At 36.5% G+C, this 18,877-nt stretch overlaps 2 protein-coding genes across 4 annotated transcripts in view; one reads left to right on the top strand and one right to left on the bottom strand.

Annotated features, from left to right (window-relative positions):
- Positions 1-7,415, top strand: part of bcl2l1 (BCL2 like 1) — a 28,284-nt gene extending 20,869 nt beyond the window's left edge. For both annotated transcript variants that reach the window (XM_019093754.2, XM_019093753.2), the window contains exon 3: positions 6,299-7,415. In XM_019093754.2, coding sequence (XP_018949299.1) covers positions 6,299-6,442 — 144 coding nt within the window. In that variant the 3' untranslated portion in view covers positions 6,443-7,415. The remainder of the gene's footprint in view (positions 1-6,298) is intronic.
- Positions 7,416-9,692: 2,277 nt separating this feature from the next.
- Positions 9,693-12,736, bottom strand: LOC109078480. 2 transcript variants are annotated; one of them, XM_019093756.2, is made up of 5 exons: positions 12,588-12,736; positions 10,938-11,031; positions 10,526-10,693; positions 10,129-10,260; positions 9,693-10,035 (listed from the first exon to the last, which is right to left on the bottom strand). In XM_019093756.2, exons 2-5 carry the CDS (start codon positions 11,029-11,031, stop codon positions 9,902-9,904), a joined length of 528 nt encoding a protein of 175 aa, XP_018949301.1. In that variant the 5' UTR covers positions 12,588-12,736; the 3' UTR covers positions 9,693-9,901. The 2 variants fall into 2 exon arrangements, with proteins under 2 accessions (XP_018949301.1, XP_042607161.1); XM_042751227.1 differs by lacking the exon at positions 12,588-12,736 and adding an exon at positions 11,139-11,202.
- Positions 12,737-18,877: the final 6,141 nt, after the last annotated feature.

Genomic DNA, 18,877 nt, shown 5'->3' with positions numbered 1-18,877 from the left:
AAATAAACTTAAACAACTAAATAGTATTATTCACATAACAAAGATGGCTTTCTTTGCCCTTCATAGCAGCTTGCATTCTTGCTGGCATTGTTCATGTACTTTTTGACTCTATTTTGACTTTTTGGGTATCTGAAAAAAAACACTATAAAAACACTATCCTTTCTTTCATAGATAACAGCAATAATTATATTGTAGCATTAAAAATAGCCTACTACTGTTACTAAAGTGCTTACACATATTGGAGGACTAACCAATACAGAAAGCTAAAAAATGATTTTTGGTAATCACCAGCACTGTTACTTTAGAGCAGCAGTGGCACAAACCATAATTTGTTAAAAACCTTACATAAATTTGTTTTAATAAATTTAAGCATTGTAAATGGTGAATATATTTTAAAACTGTGCATTAAAATTTTAAATAATAATAAAGATGATAAAGATGAATAAAATCACAAAGTCTGTTGTAACCAATAGGTAAGAGTAATGTTCTGCAATCTGCAGGAACACACGTTCACTTTGATCACAGTCATGTCTTACTGTCATTTCTTTATCCTATAAGGAGGTTATGATGAGTCTGTACTCGCAATGCACATTGACCTGTAAACCTTAATTTAATTTTCAACAACAGATATTTCATATTAATTTTATTATATTATATTTATTATATTTATTATATAATTATTATTAATTTTCAACAACAGATATTTCACCACAATGATTGTTTTTGATGAATGTTTCCACCTCCGTACTAGACTGTATGGATGGTGTTCTTGGGGTCAGCATTTCTCTCCCTCCAAACATGGCGAGTCAAGTTAATGCCAAAGAGCTCAATTTTGGTCTCATCTGACCACAGCACTTTCTTCCAAGCCTTCTCTGAATCATTTAGACGTCATTGGCAAACTTTAAACGGGCCTGTACATGTGCCTTCTTGAGCAGGGGGACCTTGCAGGATCTTGCTGCAGGATTTCAGTCCACTGCGGCGTAGTGTGTTACCAGTGGTTTGCTTGGTGACTGTGGCCCCAGCTGCCTTAAGATCACTAACAAGCTCCACCCGTGTAGTTCGTGGCTGATCTCTCACCTTTCTTATGATCATCCTTACCCCATGAGGCAAGATTTTGCACAGAGCTCCAGACCGAGGCCGACTGATGGTTGTTTTGTATTTCTTCTATTTCTGAATATTCGCACCAGCAGCTGTCTCCTTCTCACCAAGCTTCTTGCTGATGGTCTTGTAGCCCATTCAAGCTTTGTGCAGATCTACAATCTTGTCTCTGACATTTTTTGACAGCTCTTTGCAGGGCTCCAAACTGCGACTAAAACAGTCGCATTTGCGACCATAAATATTAATTTGCGAGTGACGTTTTTGCTGAGGTCGGCACTCCTCAGGATTTAACCGCTAAAAAAGTTTTCTCTTTTTTTGATTTGCTTCATTCTAGCAGCGCCCCGTCTGTGATAAACTCGGGCAGAAGGTTAATACACACAACTACACCGAGTGTGGACCTGCCGCGTGTACAACAGCTTTCAGCCGAGATCGGCCCATAGAGAAAAAGCCGTCTGTCAGCCAGAAGTGTTTTGTAGAGTCGGCGCGGCTCTGGCCCATTATCTTCTCACCGATGCCGAGACTGAACCGACAGAGACGCATTTCACCCAGAATCAGCCCAAGTGTTATTGCTATCTGGGTATATATCTACATGTTACAACTTAAAAATTTGAATGTAATGCCTTTTTTCCTAATCGTTTTGCGATCAAATCTTTTGTTATGTTCACGTATTAAACTGAGACGATGCGCATTAAAGTTTTAGTGGAAAAACAGAGTTTCAGACAGTCCTCATCTTTGCCGCACATCAGCGCTGACGCACACAGTCTGATAAACGCAGCTCCGCTGTGCAGCGAGAGAGAAATGACGGAGACGGAAGAAGGGAAAGTGCAGAAAATACAGCGTCTATTTCATGCACAACTTGAACAAACTAGAACAGGTAAAGCTGTCAGCTGTGTGAATATTGGCAATATCGTTAACAATTCTCGTTTATAATAATTACTAATTTGGCTTCTTCTAAACAAGATCTTGGTCTGTGTTCTTTTAATGCGTGAACTTCATTATTTGAAGTGCAACTGCCGTCCAGTAATCGCAAAAAGCTCTGTGCTTTGTAACTTTTAATAAAAAGTACCAGCTTTAAAATTATTCCGAATTCATAATGAAATTCAAACAATAAAGTTTTGGCGCTCCTTAATGTGGCAGGCGCGGTCGCTTTAGCGCCTCAGTTCAAGGGCAAGTGAACCCATTTAATCTTTCTCTTTACTAATATAGTACATAGTGAACATGAATTAACATCAAAAGGTAGGCTATTTTATAAGAGATCCTACAGTACAACTTACTGAAATGTCTCATCTAGGAGGAGCCCAAGCTACACTCAGTGGCCAAGTGATGCTATGCTCCATGATACTGGTACAGATTCTGTGTAATGAACAATTCTGTGTGACTGTAGATTTCAAGCTGGAAAAGACATTTAGTTCCCACTTTAAGTGAACCTTAGTTCCCAGGTCATCTACAAGATGGATTAAAATGCTGATAAAGTCAAGAAAAGATGAGACAAAAACACATGACAGTATGATTGAAATGTTAAAATGTAAATAAATAAATAATAATAATCGTAAAATAAATAAAACACGTTTATTATGTGGCACCTAAAAAAATTATTTGGCTCCTAAGTTTTTTTCTTATAGGAGCCAATGGCTCCTTACTCGATTTTTTTTGTTTGGAGCCCTGTCTTTGGTCTTGCCCATGGTGGTGGGTAGACATGTGCCAGTATTCGGTAATGCGATATATCAAGGTAATGAATATGCACAATATTGTTATCGTGGGCACCTCTAAATACCATGAATAATTATATATTACAAGTTATTCAGAATTTGGAATGCATTTTAAGAATACTTTTTCCATCAACTGGTCAAAATGCATAACACCGCTGTATGCTGCTTGAAAGAGGATGTGAGCTGATGTAAACAAGTGCATGAGAAGCACATGGGGGAACACGTGAGAGACACGGTGATTGAAAGCACATTCACTCTCTGACAGCAGATAGCGCTATGGAAACCCCATAAATAAAGTATTTACTCTATTACTTTTATCCAAACAAAAAAATCCACACTACAACATACAATTTGCTGTGGTGTTCATCACAGCGCCAAATACTTAATAGGCTATTTATTCTCTAACTTTTTTTGTTACATTTTAATCTGGACTACAACATGCCCTAGATATTGTTTGAAAGTGTTCTGATTATTTATTGTTCATTCACACTTTACATTAGGGCTTCATTAGTTAACATTAGTTAATTCATTAGTTAACATAAACTGCCAATGAAAAATTATTTGAACATTCATTAATCTTAGGTATTCCAATATATAACACATTGTTAAAATCGAAAGTTGCACTGTGTTATTTAATGAGCTAACATGAACTAAGAGTTGTATTTTTATTTTTTTATTTTTTTTTTTTTTTTTTACAAAGATTAATAACTTCTGTAGCAAATGTAGCTATTGCTCATTGTGATTGTTAATGCTTTAACTAAGGTTAAGTAATGAGATCTTATTTTAAAGTGATACCTATTGGTCTTTTTAGTTCTTGTGCACTTTAATCTGTGTAAGACTTTTAACTTTATATATTTTTCTGTATTGCTTTTTTGTATAGTTATTTTTTTATATAAGAAAAAAGTTATTAAACCTGTTATACTGTAATATGACCACTTTTTCGAAACTAAATTGCAATATCGTGATAAAAGCATTAGCAATTAATCGCAAAATGAAAATTTGATACCGGCATATCCCTAGTGGTGGGAGAGGTTGAAATGGATAGATACAGATTGTGTGGACAGGTGACTTATATCAATCTCTAACCTTTATATAATGTGTCTTTTCTGGATTTTTTTGGTTGGTATTCTATGTCCGTTAAAATAAACCTACCATAAAAATGACAGACCCTTCATTTCTTTGTAAGTGGGCAATAAATATTTTCCCCACTGTATCAGTTTTATTCTGATTATCCATTGTCCTTCCATCAGAAACCCATATGACATCTCCTAGCTGCTCCTTTTTTGTATTATTGAACATAATATTTTTAGTGCATTGATGTAAAGATATTTGTAATGTTTAAGAATTCACAATCCATCTCAGAATCTATGAAACATGAGTTTAGTGTAGTTGCTAGAATAGATTATGAGTATTAATATGCAAAAATATGTTGACAAAGCACTGGAGCTGAGGCCTTGTGGTTAATGGTTAGTTCACCCAAAAATTCTGTCATTACTCACCCTCATGTCGTTTCAAACTCGTAACACCCACACCGTTCATCCTCAGAACACAAATTAAGATATTTTTGATGAAATCTGAGAGCTCTCAGATCCTGCGAAAGCAGGAATGCAACTGAAATGTTCCCAGACCCAGAAACATAGAAAGGATATTGTTAAAATAGTCCATGTGACATCAGTGGTTCAACCATAATTTTTACAAAGCTATGAGAATACTTTTTGTGCGCAAAAAAACAAAACAAAAAAACTTTATTCAACAATTCTTCTCCTTTGCATCACCCTAAGATGCCATTATAGATTATCACGACACATGCACGCATACGTTCCTAAACCAGGCTTAGCGTTGTTTATATTCAGAGTTACTCTTGATAATGGCGGAAGATGTCATTTGGAGAAGAATTGTTAAATTAGTTATTTTTTGTTTTTCTTTGCACACAAAAAGCATTATCACTACTTAAAATAACGGTCTAACCACTGATGTCACAGACTGTTTTACTGATGTCCTTACTACGTTTCTGGTCCTGGGAACATTTGCATTGTTGTCTATGCAGTGTCTGAGAGCTCTTGGATTTCTTTAAAAATATCTTAATTTGTGTTCTGAAAACGAACGAAGGTCTTCGGGTTTGGAATGACTCGGGGGTAATTAATGACAATTTTCATTTTGGGTGAACTAACAATTTAACATTCTCTGATTTACTGAACTGCTATGCATATGAAACTATATGCAGAGTTTGAGTCAAGCCTGTCACAAAACATCATTTCTTTTCCATCTCCTGATTGTGCTTTTTAATTAGCACTAGCTGATAATTTGTTAATATATTTGTTCTGCTTGGCCATATACCAAAGTTTGTTCTCAGTGTTTTATCATATATTTTGTAATTTTTACTTGTATAATAGTATCACATAGACTAAAATATATCAGTATTACACCAGGCATCAGCCACCCGCCACTTTTTATTCAGAAAAATCCAAATTAAAGTCAAATAAACTTCTTCCTGCTACATGCTGTGACATCTCCTCCAGTTTTGTTTCATTGTAAAAAGAAACCCTGATAAATGACTGATAAGTTTTGCAACAGAGCACGTTTTGAACACGTCAGATAGTTTCATTTAAGTCCTCCACATTCTTCTTCCCATATTTGCAAGCTTGTGTAGATAACTAGGGCAAAGGGAAAGACTGGAGGATGACATCAGTCGTCTTGTGTGGCAAACAGGGGTGGGCGTTTGAGGGTTGTGAGTGTGTGTGTGTGTGTGTGTGTTGTAATTGGCTGCGTGCACAACATATTTTCGGCTTGATCACTGCATTGCTCTAATACCTCTGACAAAAATGCGATACCAGTGAAACAAATTGTATTTTCTCTGAATCCGAAGATCCAACTGAGAAAACGTTGAAGAAAAAAATAATGCTTCTGTCATAACAGAAATTGTCTGGGTTATATGAACACACAAATGTTTGAGTCATATTCGATTTTTACTGCAGTGCTTCGGTTGAGTTATTTCAGCCTCCGTCTGGAGTTGGTGTGCTCTACTTTTGTGTGTGTTCCCTGAGGAAACAGGTTACATTATAAAGCCTGAAATCCCCTTTCGGCTTTTCCAATAAAATTGGGCTTGCTACAGAGTCGTGCTGAGAAATGAGGTTAGGAAGTCTTAGAAACAGGCATGGTAAAGCTCGCCCCCTGGTGGTCATGGTATGAACACACTGTGCACACAAACTTGTCACATGAAGGGCGGGATTATTGAAAAGCCTGGGGGGGAGGGGCACTGAAGGAGTTCAACTGTTGGCTGAAATGAGCTTGTCAGTTATGTCACCTTCACTGTACTACTGATGAGGCTGTGGTAATTGTTTAAAGTAGTAATTTTTTTTTGTAAGTGTTTATTCATGCTAATAATAACTCTTTAATATATGTGTTCATGTTTTCATAAAATCTACTGGTTTATGAGTCTGCTCCTATAGAAATAAATCTCATTCTAAGCTGTTTTGTGTGTGTGTGTGCAGGAACGCTTCGCGGAGATCTTTGGAAAAGATGCAGCGGCAGAGAGCAGAAAATCGCAAGAAAACTTCAAGAAGTGGTTGCTGGCTGGAATGACCTTGCTCACGGGTGTCGTGGTCGGGTCACTCATTGCACAGAAACGCCTGTGAGGATCAGGATAACTGAAGATCCAAATACACCCACTGCTTCACTTAGACCTCCTGCTAACATGAAGGAACTTAAAAAATACATTTGTTTCGGATTTATTTGTTTCCCTTTCATTGCCAAGAAATTTCATGTTTACATCCCACATCCCACCATATACTGTTGACTGAGTGGAGCGCATCTGTGATGTGATATCACATGATCCCAGACTACATGAGGGTGTTTTGATTTTTAGCTGACTAGGATCAAGCTGACCCATGTCACCTTAAACCCTGTTTAACTAAATGAGAAAAATGACTAAAAAAAAGTCTAGGAAAAATGACTAAAAAAGAAGAACGTTTGACCAAACCTTCATTCTTTGTGTCTGTAATAATTATTTTCTTGTTGTTATAATTATTTTCAGCTTTATCGTCAGTCTTTTTAAGTATCCTTATTATTCTCTCATTTTCAAAGAGACTGGCAAAACGGACAAGGATACAAACATTTTATCTTTGAATCTAATTTAAGCCTGTTCGTGATTCTTGAGTTAATGATCCAATGAAAGAGAAGTAGTTGAATCCGAACTGAATCTGAAGTATTCAGTCATTAAACCAGCACTGACATTAAGGAAAGTTGTTGCTGTCTGCAGTGCCAGATATCAGCTTGAGAACAGAGAGGCACCTTTTTGGGCCCAGCACTACATTTGAGGGCCTGCTTCCTCTGTGATCTCTCTATCATTAGAGGACAGTGTGGAAAACAGATGAAACGTGTCTCTGTGTGTGTGTGTGTTTTCCCTCAATTATTGTTCTGTTCTTTTTTTCCAATGCAAATTTAATGAGGGTTAAAAGTGTGTGACTTCCTGCATGTACAAGATTGAAATCCTCTGGAGAATCTAAATTAAAGGACCAACAGTTATGAGAAATTGTTTTGTTGTGAAAGCAAGTTCTGTCTGTTCATTGCAGTTTGATGTTTGATTCATTAAACCTAACTTCAGCTTCAGATGAATCTCTTTATCCCTTTGAGATTGTTGTAACTAGAGCTAGAGAAGACAGATACACAAGGAGTGAGCAGGTCACTCCTGATGTTTGTGTGGCTGCCTTTCACTGTGTACACAGAAAATGTAACCGAAAACAGCAGAAAGATTATTAGAAAACTAGATTAATCCATAGTGCCACAAGAGCGCTCGGAGTCTTCTATGGTCTTGAGAATGAGGATATAACTGGACTACTGGTCAAGCAGTTGTGACAAGCTAATACTCATTGAGTTTTTGTTTCACTTCCATATGAAATGTCATTTGCAGTTGTTCTGTTGGTAAGCAGAAGTTTAAGACTTGCAGCACACTTAACTTTACAGAGCCAAGCTAAAATGCTAATCTCACTTTTGGTCCCTTAGCATTTACATTTCCAAAGTTAAATGTTACTTCAACAGATACTTGAGCATTCTTGGATTTGTTGAGTTGACCCTTACCGTGTAATGGTCCACGATGTTTTAAATCCTGGCTGACATGGTGCTACTGCAAAAAAAAAAAAAAAAAACGTAATATTTGACGTAACTTATTTTTTGTAACACTTAAATTTAGGATTCGTAGTGGGGTTTTTTTTTCTTCTTCTTTCTTTTTTTCTTCAAATTCCAATTCTTCATGTTTTTGAAAGCAAACCTCAGAATAGCTGAGATAAATCTCTCCGTCTCCTCACAGCTCCTGATTCCCGCCGAATTTCATTTTAAACGCTTTGCTGTCAGAGCGGTTAAGCGTGAGTGTCACCTGCTTCTTTCCGCTCGGCTCGTGTCAAACTCGTTAAAGCGCCCGCAGATGTGGAGAAATGATCTTTAGGCTTTGAAACATCATTAATTCAAACAGGACGTCAAGTTGAATATTCTTCGCCTTTTCTGAGTTGTAAAGATGATTGACGAGCGGGTTAATTCAAACAGAAGCGATGAAAGCTATGGTGGTGCAGGTGTGTTTCAAGCCTTCAGGCCCAGTTGGAGATCTCGTGGGGAAGCTGAGATCTTTTGGTGTGTCAATCAAAACATACCAATCATAAGCGTAGCGTCCCTTGAGACCTAACCCAGAAAAGAGACGTGTAGTGTTCCGCGGATCGTTAAGCATGCCTGGAAGAAAGATTTTTAGCCTACTCCCCGATCCACTCTTGGAAGAACTATTAAATTAAATTCCCAGTGTTTTGTCTTAATGTCAACATCGAATCAAAATGTACCCCATTAACTACTACATTTTATTATTAACGATTCATCAATCAGTATAAATCCAGACAGAAATTATAATGTATAATAACGTGCGTCACTTTCTCTTTTCTTAAATAGGCCTACAGCCTTTCTGAAATATTGCTAATAGTTTACATAATGATTTAATGCAGTTAATGTAATAATAACAATACATTTGAAAGTCATTACAATCCGGATGAGTAACGCGTTACTCTTTCACTGTCACGGTTCCAAGTTTCATTCAGAGGTAGGCCTACATCACATTTAATTAAATTGGCTTGCAAATTTAGTTTCCTGTTGACTTCAAGTTTGAAATGAAGAAATCTGACAATTTTGACATTCAATCCAATAACGCCCTTTTAAACTTATAAGTTGCAAGTGAAGTGTTCAATAACAATGTACAAATTATAGTGGGTGAGTCTCAGCAGATTCAAATTGCCGACATTTACACCTTTTGCTGCTCTGTAGACACTGATTTCACAGAATACATTCCGTGTTATGAAATTTGCTGCTTGCATGCTTAGTCTGTGTCTGTTTGTCATGTTGCAGAGTGTGTGTGTGTGTGTGTGTTTGAGAGAGATGCTGTGTGGTTACCGAGTTTGACAGTATGCTTAAGAGTGAAATGTACCAGCATTGGCACTACACTATGTAAACTAGTTAACTTAAATGACAATTAGACTAGCTCATCATAGCTTAGTGAAAATATTTAAGGCATTTGATGATTTGAAAATATTATTTATGATATTTGGTGTAAACGCATATTGTTCCTTCCTATGGCCTTATTCTCCATTATAATTTCTTTTGACGTGTATTTGTTTCTTATTGTGTTTATATTTTGCCAACTTAACCGAAACAAGAGGACAAAAAAGAAAACTATTTTTTTAATGTTTTGGGTTTATTTAAAAAGCTTCACCCCTGAATAACTGTTTTATGTCTTAGGACTTTTTTTTTTTTTAAATGTCTGATATCATTTAAATTAAATAAAAACCCATCTGAATACACAAGACATCTCTTGTGGTTATTATGTGTGTTGAATGAATACAACGATGCACAAGATGTAATTTCAAGTTTTACTTCCGTCAGTGAAGAGGAAACACTTGTCATTCATTCGGTGTTTGTTCAAATTTTACATGGTTGCCCATTGGATAATTTTCAAATGTTCACATAAAAAGGATGGTGTAGTAATACAAGAAGACTGCCAAAGGAGAATTGCAGATAAGTAGCAAGGCTTTGACGCGTTGCTCACAGCTGGCATTTCCTTTCATCTATTTCCACTGGCCCTTCTCATAGTCCCATTTGGCTGAAAAACCCTCCACAGGGTTCACGCGCATGTCCAGCATCCGCTTCACCTGCATAGCCTGCCATTCGTCATCAAGGGTACGAGGATGAGGGGGATACACTGAGAGAGAGAACAAAAGATTCACCTATTTTAATTCAGACATAAATCATTATTATTGGAATTAAAAACCAAAACTGTAAGACCGTTCCTTACCATAGTACCTTTGCCAGAGAACAACCAGGCCAGTGAACCCAATGAAGAAAAAGATGCCGCCCAACACCGTCTTCCACTCACCAGTTGGTTTCTTCATCTCAGCGTATGTCTCATTAAACATAATCCTGTACACTGCCACCAAGAACCACAGAAGATAAAGACTGCAACATTCATACAGTATTTTAGTCCCCTCCCCATGATTTTGTCTGTGCTTTGCCCTGATAGATAAAAACAATGTCAATACCTGCTAAAAGTAAATTTGCCAACTTTTAGCACTAGCAATAGAATAATCAAAGCCACAAAACTCTTTAATTTGACTGTATTGCTCATATAAACATATTTGGACTCCCTAAAAAGTACAGAGTAAAAGAGACACAGGAGCATTAGCAGTACTAACAGGCAAGTTTCTCCTCTTTGGAAAGACTGTTCCAGGGGCCTTTCTCCTTCTGCTTCAGGCTCTTGTCTGCAGCACTGAGGGTGTCTTTGTATGGTCTGTCAGGCAGAGGAGTGTCCAGACGGTCACAGTACAGGGGTACAGACATGTCCGTCTGTTCTGTCACCCCACCTGTGAGAACAGGAGGAAATGATCAATTGACTAATGAGTGAAAAATTCAAATATGAAATAGAAAATGCAGGAACACAAGGAACAAGAAAAAACAAAACCAAAAAAAAAAAAAAAAAAAAAAGTGTCATTTTATAAAAACATTGTTATAATACTGATGTAATGCTGCTCATTTGTCATCCTAGTTTATGTAGTAAAAATATTTAATTTAATTTTATGCTGTTCTTTAAATAATGTTTAACATTACCATGACTGGCCATCTTGACACCGCTGGTGCTGAATACAGCCACTCCCCGTCTGGACAAAAGCCCTGCTACACGTCCCGCTGTCAAGTGCAGCATCTGATCCACAAAAGAAAAGAAAAACACACTCACAACCTCTCAGAAAAAACACAGTACCTGGCAGACAAAGGTGAAATACAGTCAAACCAAAATTCAACATTTCTCACATTATTACTGTTTATTCGCTATAAATTAAAATGGTAATAAAATATGGCAAGATCTCAGAGTTAAACTGTGTCAGAACAAATTCATCTTGATAATACCAGATGACTTTGATAGAAAGGTATGTAATGAATTAGGCTGAATAGCTGTCAGCTGTTAAATTTAATTACAAAATTAGATAATACCAATTTAGGTCAACCAATTACCAAGCAATATTTAGCAAGGTTCAGTCTGCAGTGTAAGCAATTAAAGAAAAAACACTTAAGCAAAACATGGTCAGGTCAAAATGTCTGAGTAATTTTTGGTCCCACATTTTTATCAATGTTTGGGTATAATATGTCACAGTTCACTTTATTTTGCTATCCTCAGTTACATTTCTGAACTATAGTGTCCTGAACCCACTAGTAAAAAAAAATAAAAAATAAAAATCAAAATTTATATATCTGGTGTCAGAATATTTTTTGCTTTGCAAATGGTGGTGTAACTACTTTTTGAACTTTGAACTTTTATGTGATCTACAAAATGGAAACTTGCTGTTCCTAAAGTTGAACGCCATCCTCTTAATGTAAGTACCTCCATATGCTTGTGTACTATACATTCAGTTCTGGTGCTGATTATCAAGTAAAAAGAGAAAAACCTTGATTTGAGGACTTTTTGCATTTTTACTATGCATGTATACATAAAAGTACATAACCCCCCTGATGCCTTAGTTCCTTCTTCTGTTCTGGATCAAATCCAAATCCCTGCTTGTTTAGTCTAGTCACATAATCATCTTTGCTGTTAATTACAGTAAGTCTCCACCATCCACAGGTTGTGTCTATGGTACATTATGTGTCTATGGTACAAAGATCTGGGAAATTTGGTGTTTTGTTGAACAAAACCCCATTAAAATATTTAATTATTTGTATTTTTTACAAAGCAAATGGACATTTGCTGTCATAAAACGTTTACTTATCTGTGCAAGCCCTTTCTGCACCCTCCATGTGCAGCAAGAGAGAAACAAAAATACTGTAATTAAAATGGACGAAACTGGCAAAAGCCCAAATCAAGAGTTCACAATGTACCCTGTACATTCTCCAACTCTCCAACAAATTAACAAAACATTTTTAAAAAGTGATTATTTACATATGGCTAGCTCTATACATTGCTATTCTGTAAAGATACAGTACGATCATGTACAATAAGTAAAAGCAAAGAAGTCATTATGTAAATGCATTAAACTCATGTGTATACTTAACAGTTTTACAACACTGTTAAATGCTGACCAATTCATAAAGATTATGTTGGATCTCTTTCTCTTGCTGCAGAATTTTAAACATTTCATCTTTGGAACTATTTAAAATGTTTTTTTTCAAATGCTTTTTAAGTGCACAGATGCATTTTCTTAGTTTTCAGTCCATGCTTACTATCCTTCTCCCCCTGCTACTTCTAGAAAGTTCCCTCATTGTACTCACAGCTTTCCTGAGAGACCAGATGATAAGGATGACAAAATCACAAATAAGAAAATACTGGGGAAAAGAAAGATTCGGTTTATGCGTATGTCCCTAGTTGGGCTGTTGGCACTAACTGACCATGAAAACACAGGGGTGGGTGGAGAAAGGAAGGAGAGAGAGAGAGCTAGGGAGGTTTTGGCTTTAGTAGGGATTTTAAACTGTGAGAGACTGTGCAAGTAAACATCTGAGACAACCATGTGACTTCACTGTTCACTGGGACGTCTGTGCTGAAGCTTAACTCTTCACATATCAAATGCTCAGTGCTGGTTTTGTTGTTTATTTTTATGGCAGTTTTCCCCCTTCTTTTTCATATTTAGTTTTGATCCCATAAAGACTTGTTTATGAATCTGCAGATCATTTTATTTATGATTACAGTTCTTGGAAGCAAAGTTTCAGAGAAAAGAGGAAATGGAAGCAATCATAAAGAAAACACCAGAAAAAATGGGGTAAAAGAGGAGGGGGAGAGAGGCGAGGAGTTTATCTGGCTCATGTCCAGTCCTGATCTGGGTTTAGCCCAATGCAACCTGACCTAAAGTCAGACCGGCAGTGAGTCTGCATGTGGGAATATGATTCACCACTCAACCAGAAGTGAAAGACGGAGAAATATTGAGAAATACTCAGTTAAGGGTCAAATAAGGGCAAACCTGCTGTGAAATATTCCAGCTGCTCCAGCACAAAGTGTCAGATATATCGAAATAATGATCAGATAATCATACATGGTTACATACTGTTTTTAAATGTAATTTCTTTAAATTCTCAGATCTCTCTGCTTTACTATAACTAAGAAAAGTGAGAATTTCTCAACAATAATTGCAGGTATCATGCTCTTCTTTAACATATTTGTTGCCATACATTTTAATGATTTCATATCAGTCTTGAGCGCAAATGGAGAAAAACTAACTTGGAAGTTTTTAGAATTGCATGGAAAACAGTATGTCTAGCTATAGACAGGCTCTAAAAACTGCCAGGGCCGAGCATATCCACAAACTCATAGTAAATAACCAAAACAATCCAAGGTTTTTATTTAGCACAGTGGCTAGATTAACAAATAACCAGACACCACCCGATCTAAACATATTTCCTCACAGTTAAATAGTAATGACTTTATGAATTTCTTCACTGATAAAATAGATAACATCAGAAATACAATAACAAATGTAGATTCTACAGCGTCTAATACTTCAGTTTTATCCATCGCACCCAAAGATAAACTGCAGTGCTTTACAACTATAGGACAGGAAGAGCTACAGTAAATAAACTTATCACTGCATCTAAACCAATGACATGTTTATTAGATCCTGTACCCACTAAATTACTGAAAGAGTTGTAACCTGAAGCAGAAGAACTGCTTCTCAATATTATTAACTCGTTATCTTTAGGTCACATCCCAAAACCATTAAAGCTGGTGGTTATTAAGCCTCTTTATTAAGAAACCACAACTAGATCCTTGTGAACTGGCAAATTACAGACCCTTTTCAAATCTTCCATTTATGTCAAAAATTTTAGATAAAGTTGTGTCTGCTCAATTGTGCTCCTTCCTGCAAAAAAAAAATAAAGATCTCTATGAAGAATTTCAGTCGGATTTCAGGCCCCATCATAGCACAGAAACTGCACTTGTTAAAATTACAAATGACTTGCTTCTTCCGTCAGACCAGGGCTGCATCTCATTGCTAGTTTTACTTGATCTTAGTGCTGCGATCGACAACATTGATCACGACATACTCCTAGATCGATTACAAAACTATACAGGTATTCAAGGGCAGACTTTAAGATGGTTTAGATCCTACTTGTCCGATCGCTACCACTTTGTTTATTTAAATTCTCATTTATCACCAGTAAAATATGGAGTGCCACAAGGATCTGTCCTAGGTCCTCTGCTATTTTCAATATACATGTTGCCCCTTGGTAATATTATTAGAAAATACGGGATTAGTTTCCACTGTTATGCTGATGATACTCAACTATATATCTCAACAAGACCAGATGAAACTTCTATATTATCTAAGCTAACAGAGTGTGTTTAAAAATGTAAAAGATTGGATGACCAATAATTTTCTCCTATTAAATTCAGATAAGACAGAGATCTTACTTATTGAACCAAAAAAATTTACACAGAATCTCGAAGATTACAATTTGCAACTAGACGGATGTACTGTTACTTCCTCTACTGTCAAAAATCTGGGTGTTATATTAACACCAACTTGTCTTTTGAAAATCATATTTCCCATGTTACAAAAACAGCATTCTTCCATCATAGAAACATTGCCAAGCTACGAAACATGTTACCTGTTTCTGATGCAGAAAAGCTAGTTCAAGCATTCATGACCTCTAGACTGGACTATTGTAATGCACTGCTAGCTGGTTGTCCTGCATCCTCAATAAACAAGCTACAGGTAGTCCAAAATGCAGCGGCCAGAGTCCTTACCAGGTCAAGAAAATATGATCATATTACCATATATCATATATCAGTTACAAAATATTATTACTTACTTATAAGGCCCTTAATGGTTTAGCTCCTGCGTACCTAACTAGTCTTCTACCACGCTGCAATCCATCACGCTCCCTAAGGTCACAAAACGCTGGATTTTGGTAGTACCTAGGATAGCAAAGTCCACTAAAGGAGGTAGAACTTTTTCGCATTTGGCTCCCAAACTCTGGAATAGCCTTCCTGATAATGTTCGGGGTTCAGACACACTTTCTCTGTTTAAATCTAGATTAAAAACACACCTCTTTGGCCAAGCATTCAAATAAAGCATCTCATAATTTTGGACTGCAGTTATATCTGATCAAATGCGCATTATTATTCTTTAGCTTGGGTTAAACTAATTAATTTTACTTGGCTGGAACAGCAGCTACGCTAATTATGTCTCTATTTGTTTCTCTGTAACTAGGATTTACACAAGCTCCAGTCTGGATCCAGAACACCTGAGAAGAGATGATGCCAACCCCTCAGAGGACCTCAGATGATGCCAACCCTGAAACAACATACAGAACTACCACATTTTGCTATAAGTTTGATTGCATAATTGCTGTTAATAGTGTTAATCGTCTGTTTGTTTACGTCTTTTATTGATTTTTCTGAACATTTCTGCCGTATGCACATAAACTGACAGTCACCACTGATAAGCTACTACTAAATATTGTAGAAACTTAATTTTCTGTAAAGTTGCTTTGCAATATTTTGTATCGTAAAAAGCGCTATACAAATAAACTTGAATTGAAAATTGAATTGAATATCTCGGAATGTTAAAAACAAGCCTCCAACAAATCCCTATCAACACTATTTCACATGCTGTTGAGTATCACAAAACCTATATATATAATGTTAAAACTAATAAAAATGACAAAACGTTGTATTGTAAGTTGTTTTAACCTAAAATGTTGCTTTAACAGGGCTTGGCTAGACATATAGGCCTAGTCTACTTTTCATGACCATTCTGTGTTCGATATAAGAACCTGAAGTGCAACCTTTACACATTAACTCTGATGTACCCGAAAATACCTGCTCAGTACTGATCTCTTCCCATAAGCATTTGTGTATATAACTGAAATGTATCTGTTTTCATCAGCCATTCAATCATGCTGAAACAGGGCTACATGTGTAGATGACAACACCTTCAGATGTCACTTTTTTCCTCAAACTAACAACAACAACAAATGCAGGACAAGTTGGGAGTTTTCTTTGGATACAACTCAAACTAAAGCTGTCACATCAGCTGTAAACAAGGCCTAAAGTGGATAAAACGATCTAAACAAACTCTCACTGGTTGTGTATCAGTGAATAAATTCAAAAGAACAGGACATAAAGGTCTTTTTGAAAAGCACCAGCAAGAGCTGAGCTCATTTGTGTGAATGTACAAACCTTCAGAAGTCTCTAGGTGGCAGCAGTAAGCCTCACACGGTGCCAAAAACCGGTCTTCAGTCATTCTTAGCTTGTACAGGGGGCAGCAGTGAGTCTGACCGAACATATGTCTTAAAACGTGATAAACACTGCGCATTTCACAAGCTCGACTGTTGTGTAGGCCTATGTGTCAGGCTTTTGTTGGTGATGTGAATAGTAAGGCTTGCTCTGTTTTAAAACGGGAATAAAGGACATCATCACAAATAGTACTTCTGAACTGTAGACATCAATTTAGAGGCCAGACTGCAAGTCTAATTCTCCAAATGTCCTCTGGAATTCACAATGGGTTTTTAGAATAGTTATTTCTGGGGAAAATAAGGTATACTATAAGGTGAACTACTTTAAGAGACTTTTTGTTCTATAACATAACACAATGTCAAGTGTAAATATTAAAACTGTTATACTGGTGCTGTTAGTGTTAAGTTACTATAAAATGACTACACTGGCTGTCTTGTCTGATTTGTCAAGCTAGCATATACTGATAGCGATGTGGTAGTTACTTAAGCTTACATTTTTAATAATTGCAAAATTTACAATTGAGGTAGGCTATAACTGCCTAATTTGTGTTACAGTAAAATGTTAAAGTCTCTTCAAGTAAGGATAACGACAGATATTATTTCACTCATAAATCAAAACTGCTGTTCTTAAAAACCCATAGGAAATTCCTGAGGGAAATTCATGGCTGGAAAATGCTAACACTCTTCATGGTTTCATGACTGCAAACTGAACCGCTCTATATGATAGCTCCATTTCATGGAAAGTTTTGTGTCTGTGTGTGTGTGTGTTTGCATAAAACTGCCACTTACCAAGTCCTAAATTCCTCTTTTGCTTTCCACTTAACAGTAATTATAAAACCGTTAATCATTTAACAACGTTTATAGTTTACTATTATATCTGACAGCATGAAAACCTATAAGCCTACAGCAAATGCTACATTTAGGTCATTATTTAGTGAAGTGAAAAACTCCAGATGATGCTTCTTTTCTCTGTTATTACATTGTAATCTCTGTTTGAATGAGTGCAGAAGAAAAATAGATTTTGCCTTAAACAACTATGTGCTAACAAAGTACATTTCCTGTAAACTTTCTTCTGAACTTTATAAATGTATTATATAAATGCTAGATGGATAATCAGTATTAAAGCAGCACCACAAATCTTCAGCATCACTATCGCCATCTGTGTTTGAAATATAAAATTGCAAGCTTGCACAACAGTTTTGAATAATGGTTTCTTTTTGTTTGTACACTGCAACCAAAGATTTGGAATAAATAAGACTTTTTAATGTTTTTGAAAGTTTCTTATTCTCACCAAGGCAGCAAAAATACGGTAAGACAGTAATATTGTGAAATATTAATATTATGAATACAATTTAAAATAATTGTTTTCTCTGCATATATTTTAAATCAATAGCTCCATAATGGAGTTTAATTCTTTTTTTTTTTCTTTTTTTTTTCAGCTTTAATAAAACATTTATGCCTGATCTTTTTTCAGTTGAAAGCCTCACTATTTCAACATCAATCCACCCCTCTCTATCAGAGAACTATGTTAGTGTGTATTAAGGTGCTGTCGGTCCCCCTGCTCCTCGGGTGTTGACCGTGACACCAACAGCTGGCAGAACAAAGCAGAGGGCCGGAGTCCACCCTGTCCCCTCCCACCAAGAGTGGCACGTGTCCCTGCCCACCCCCAACTAAACACAGCTTAAACTGAGTGTACGCAACCCCCTGCTTCTGTCGTTACACCCATTGTTATCTCCTAGACCCCTTCCTCCAGCTCAGTCCTAATATATGCTTACATTTTGCATTTTTTTGTTCTCTAGAGGAAACTCATATGCCATTTGTCTTCTCCCTCCCCACCCCAGGCTTCTTGCTTTGTCTTGTCCCTTCACAAAGCCACAAAAAGTCAGAGATGAAGACTGAAGTAGAAATGACCCCCTTGACTGTTAGCCTTGAAGTCAGTCTGGTCCGCAATACAATTCGTCTATGTCCACATCCAAACAACTCGATAATAGTTTCTCTGCAAACCATGAGACACCCACTTCACTGCAAGCACACATGCATGTCAATTATTTCATAAATCTAATGAGTATTCAAGAAACTGACACACACACATGCAGACTGGTTTTCATGTTATATGGGGACATTAGGCGTAATGGTTTTTATACAGTTTTTATTTTTTATCCCCCTATCCCTAAACCATATCCTGCACATGAAAATTTCTGCTATTTTCAGTTTTCAGAAAAGATCATTCTGTCATATATATATATATATATATTAGGGCTGTCAAATGATTAATCACGATTAATCACATCCAAAATAAAAGTTTTGTTTACATAATATATGTATGTGTACAG

Source organism: Cyprinus carpio, chromosome B23, assembly GCF_018340385.1.
Source record: "Cyprinus carpio isolate SPL01 chromosome B23, ASM1834038v1, whole genome shotgun sequence".
Taxonomy (NCBI): domain Eukaryota; kingdom Metazoa; phylum Chordata; class Actinopteri; order Cypriniformes; family Cyprinidae; genus Cyprinus; species Cyprinus carpio.
The sequence above is the reverse complement of the archived record's forward strand: the minus strand, read 5'-3'. Positions and strand labels throughout refer to the sequence as shown.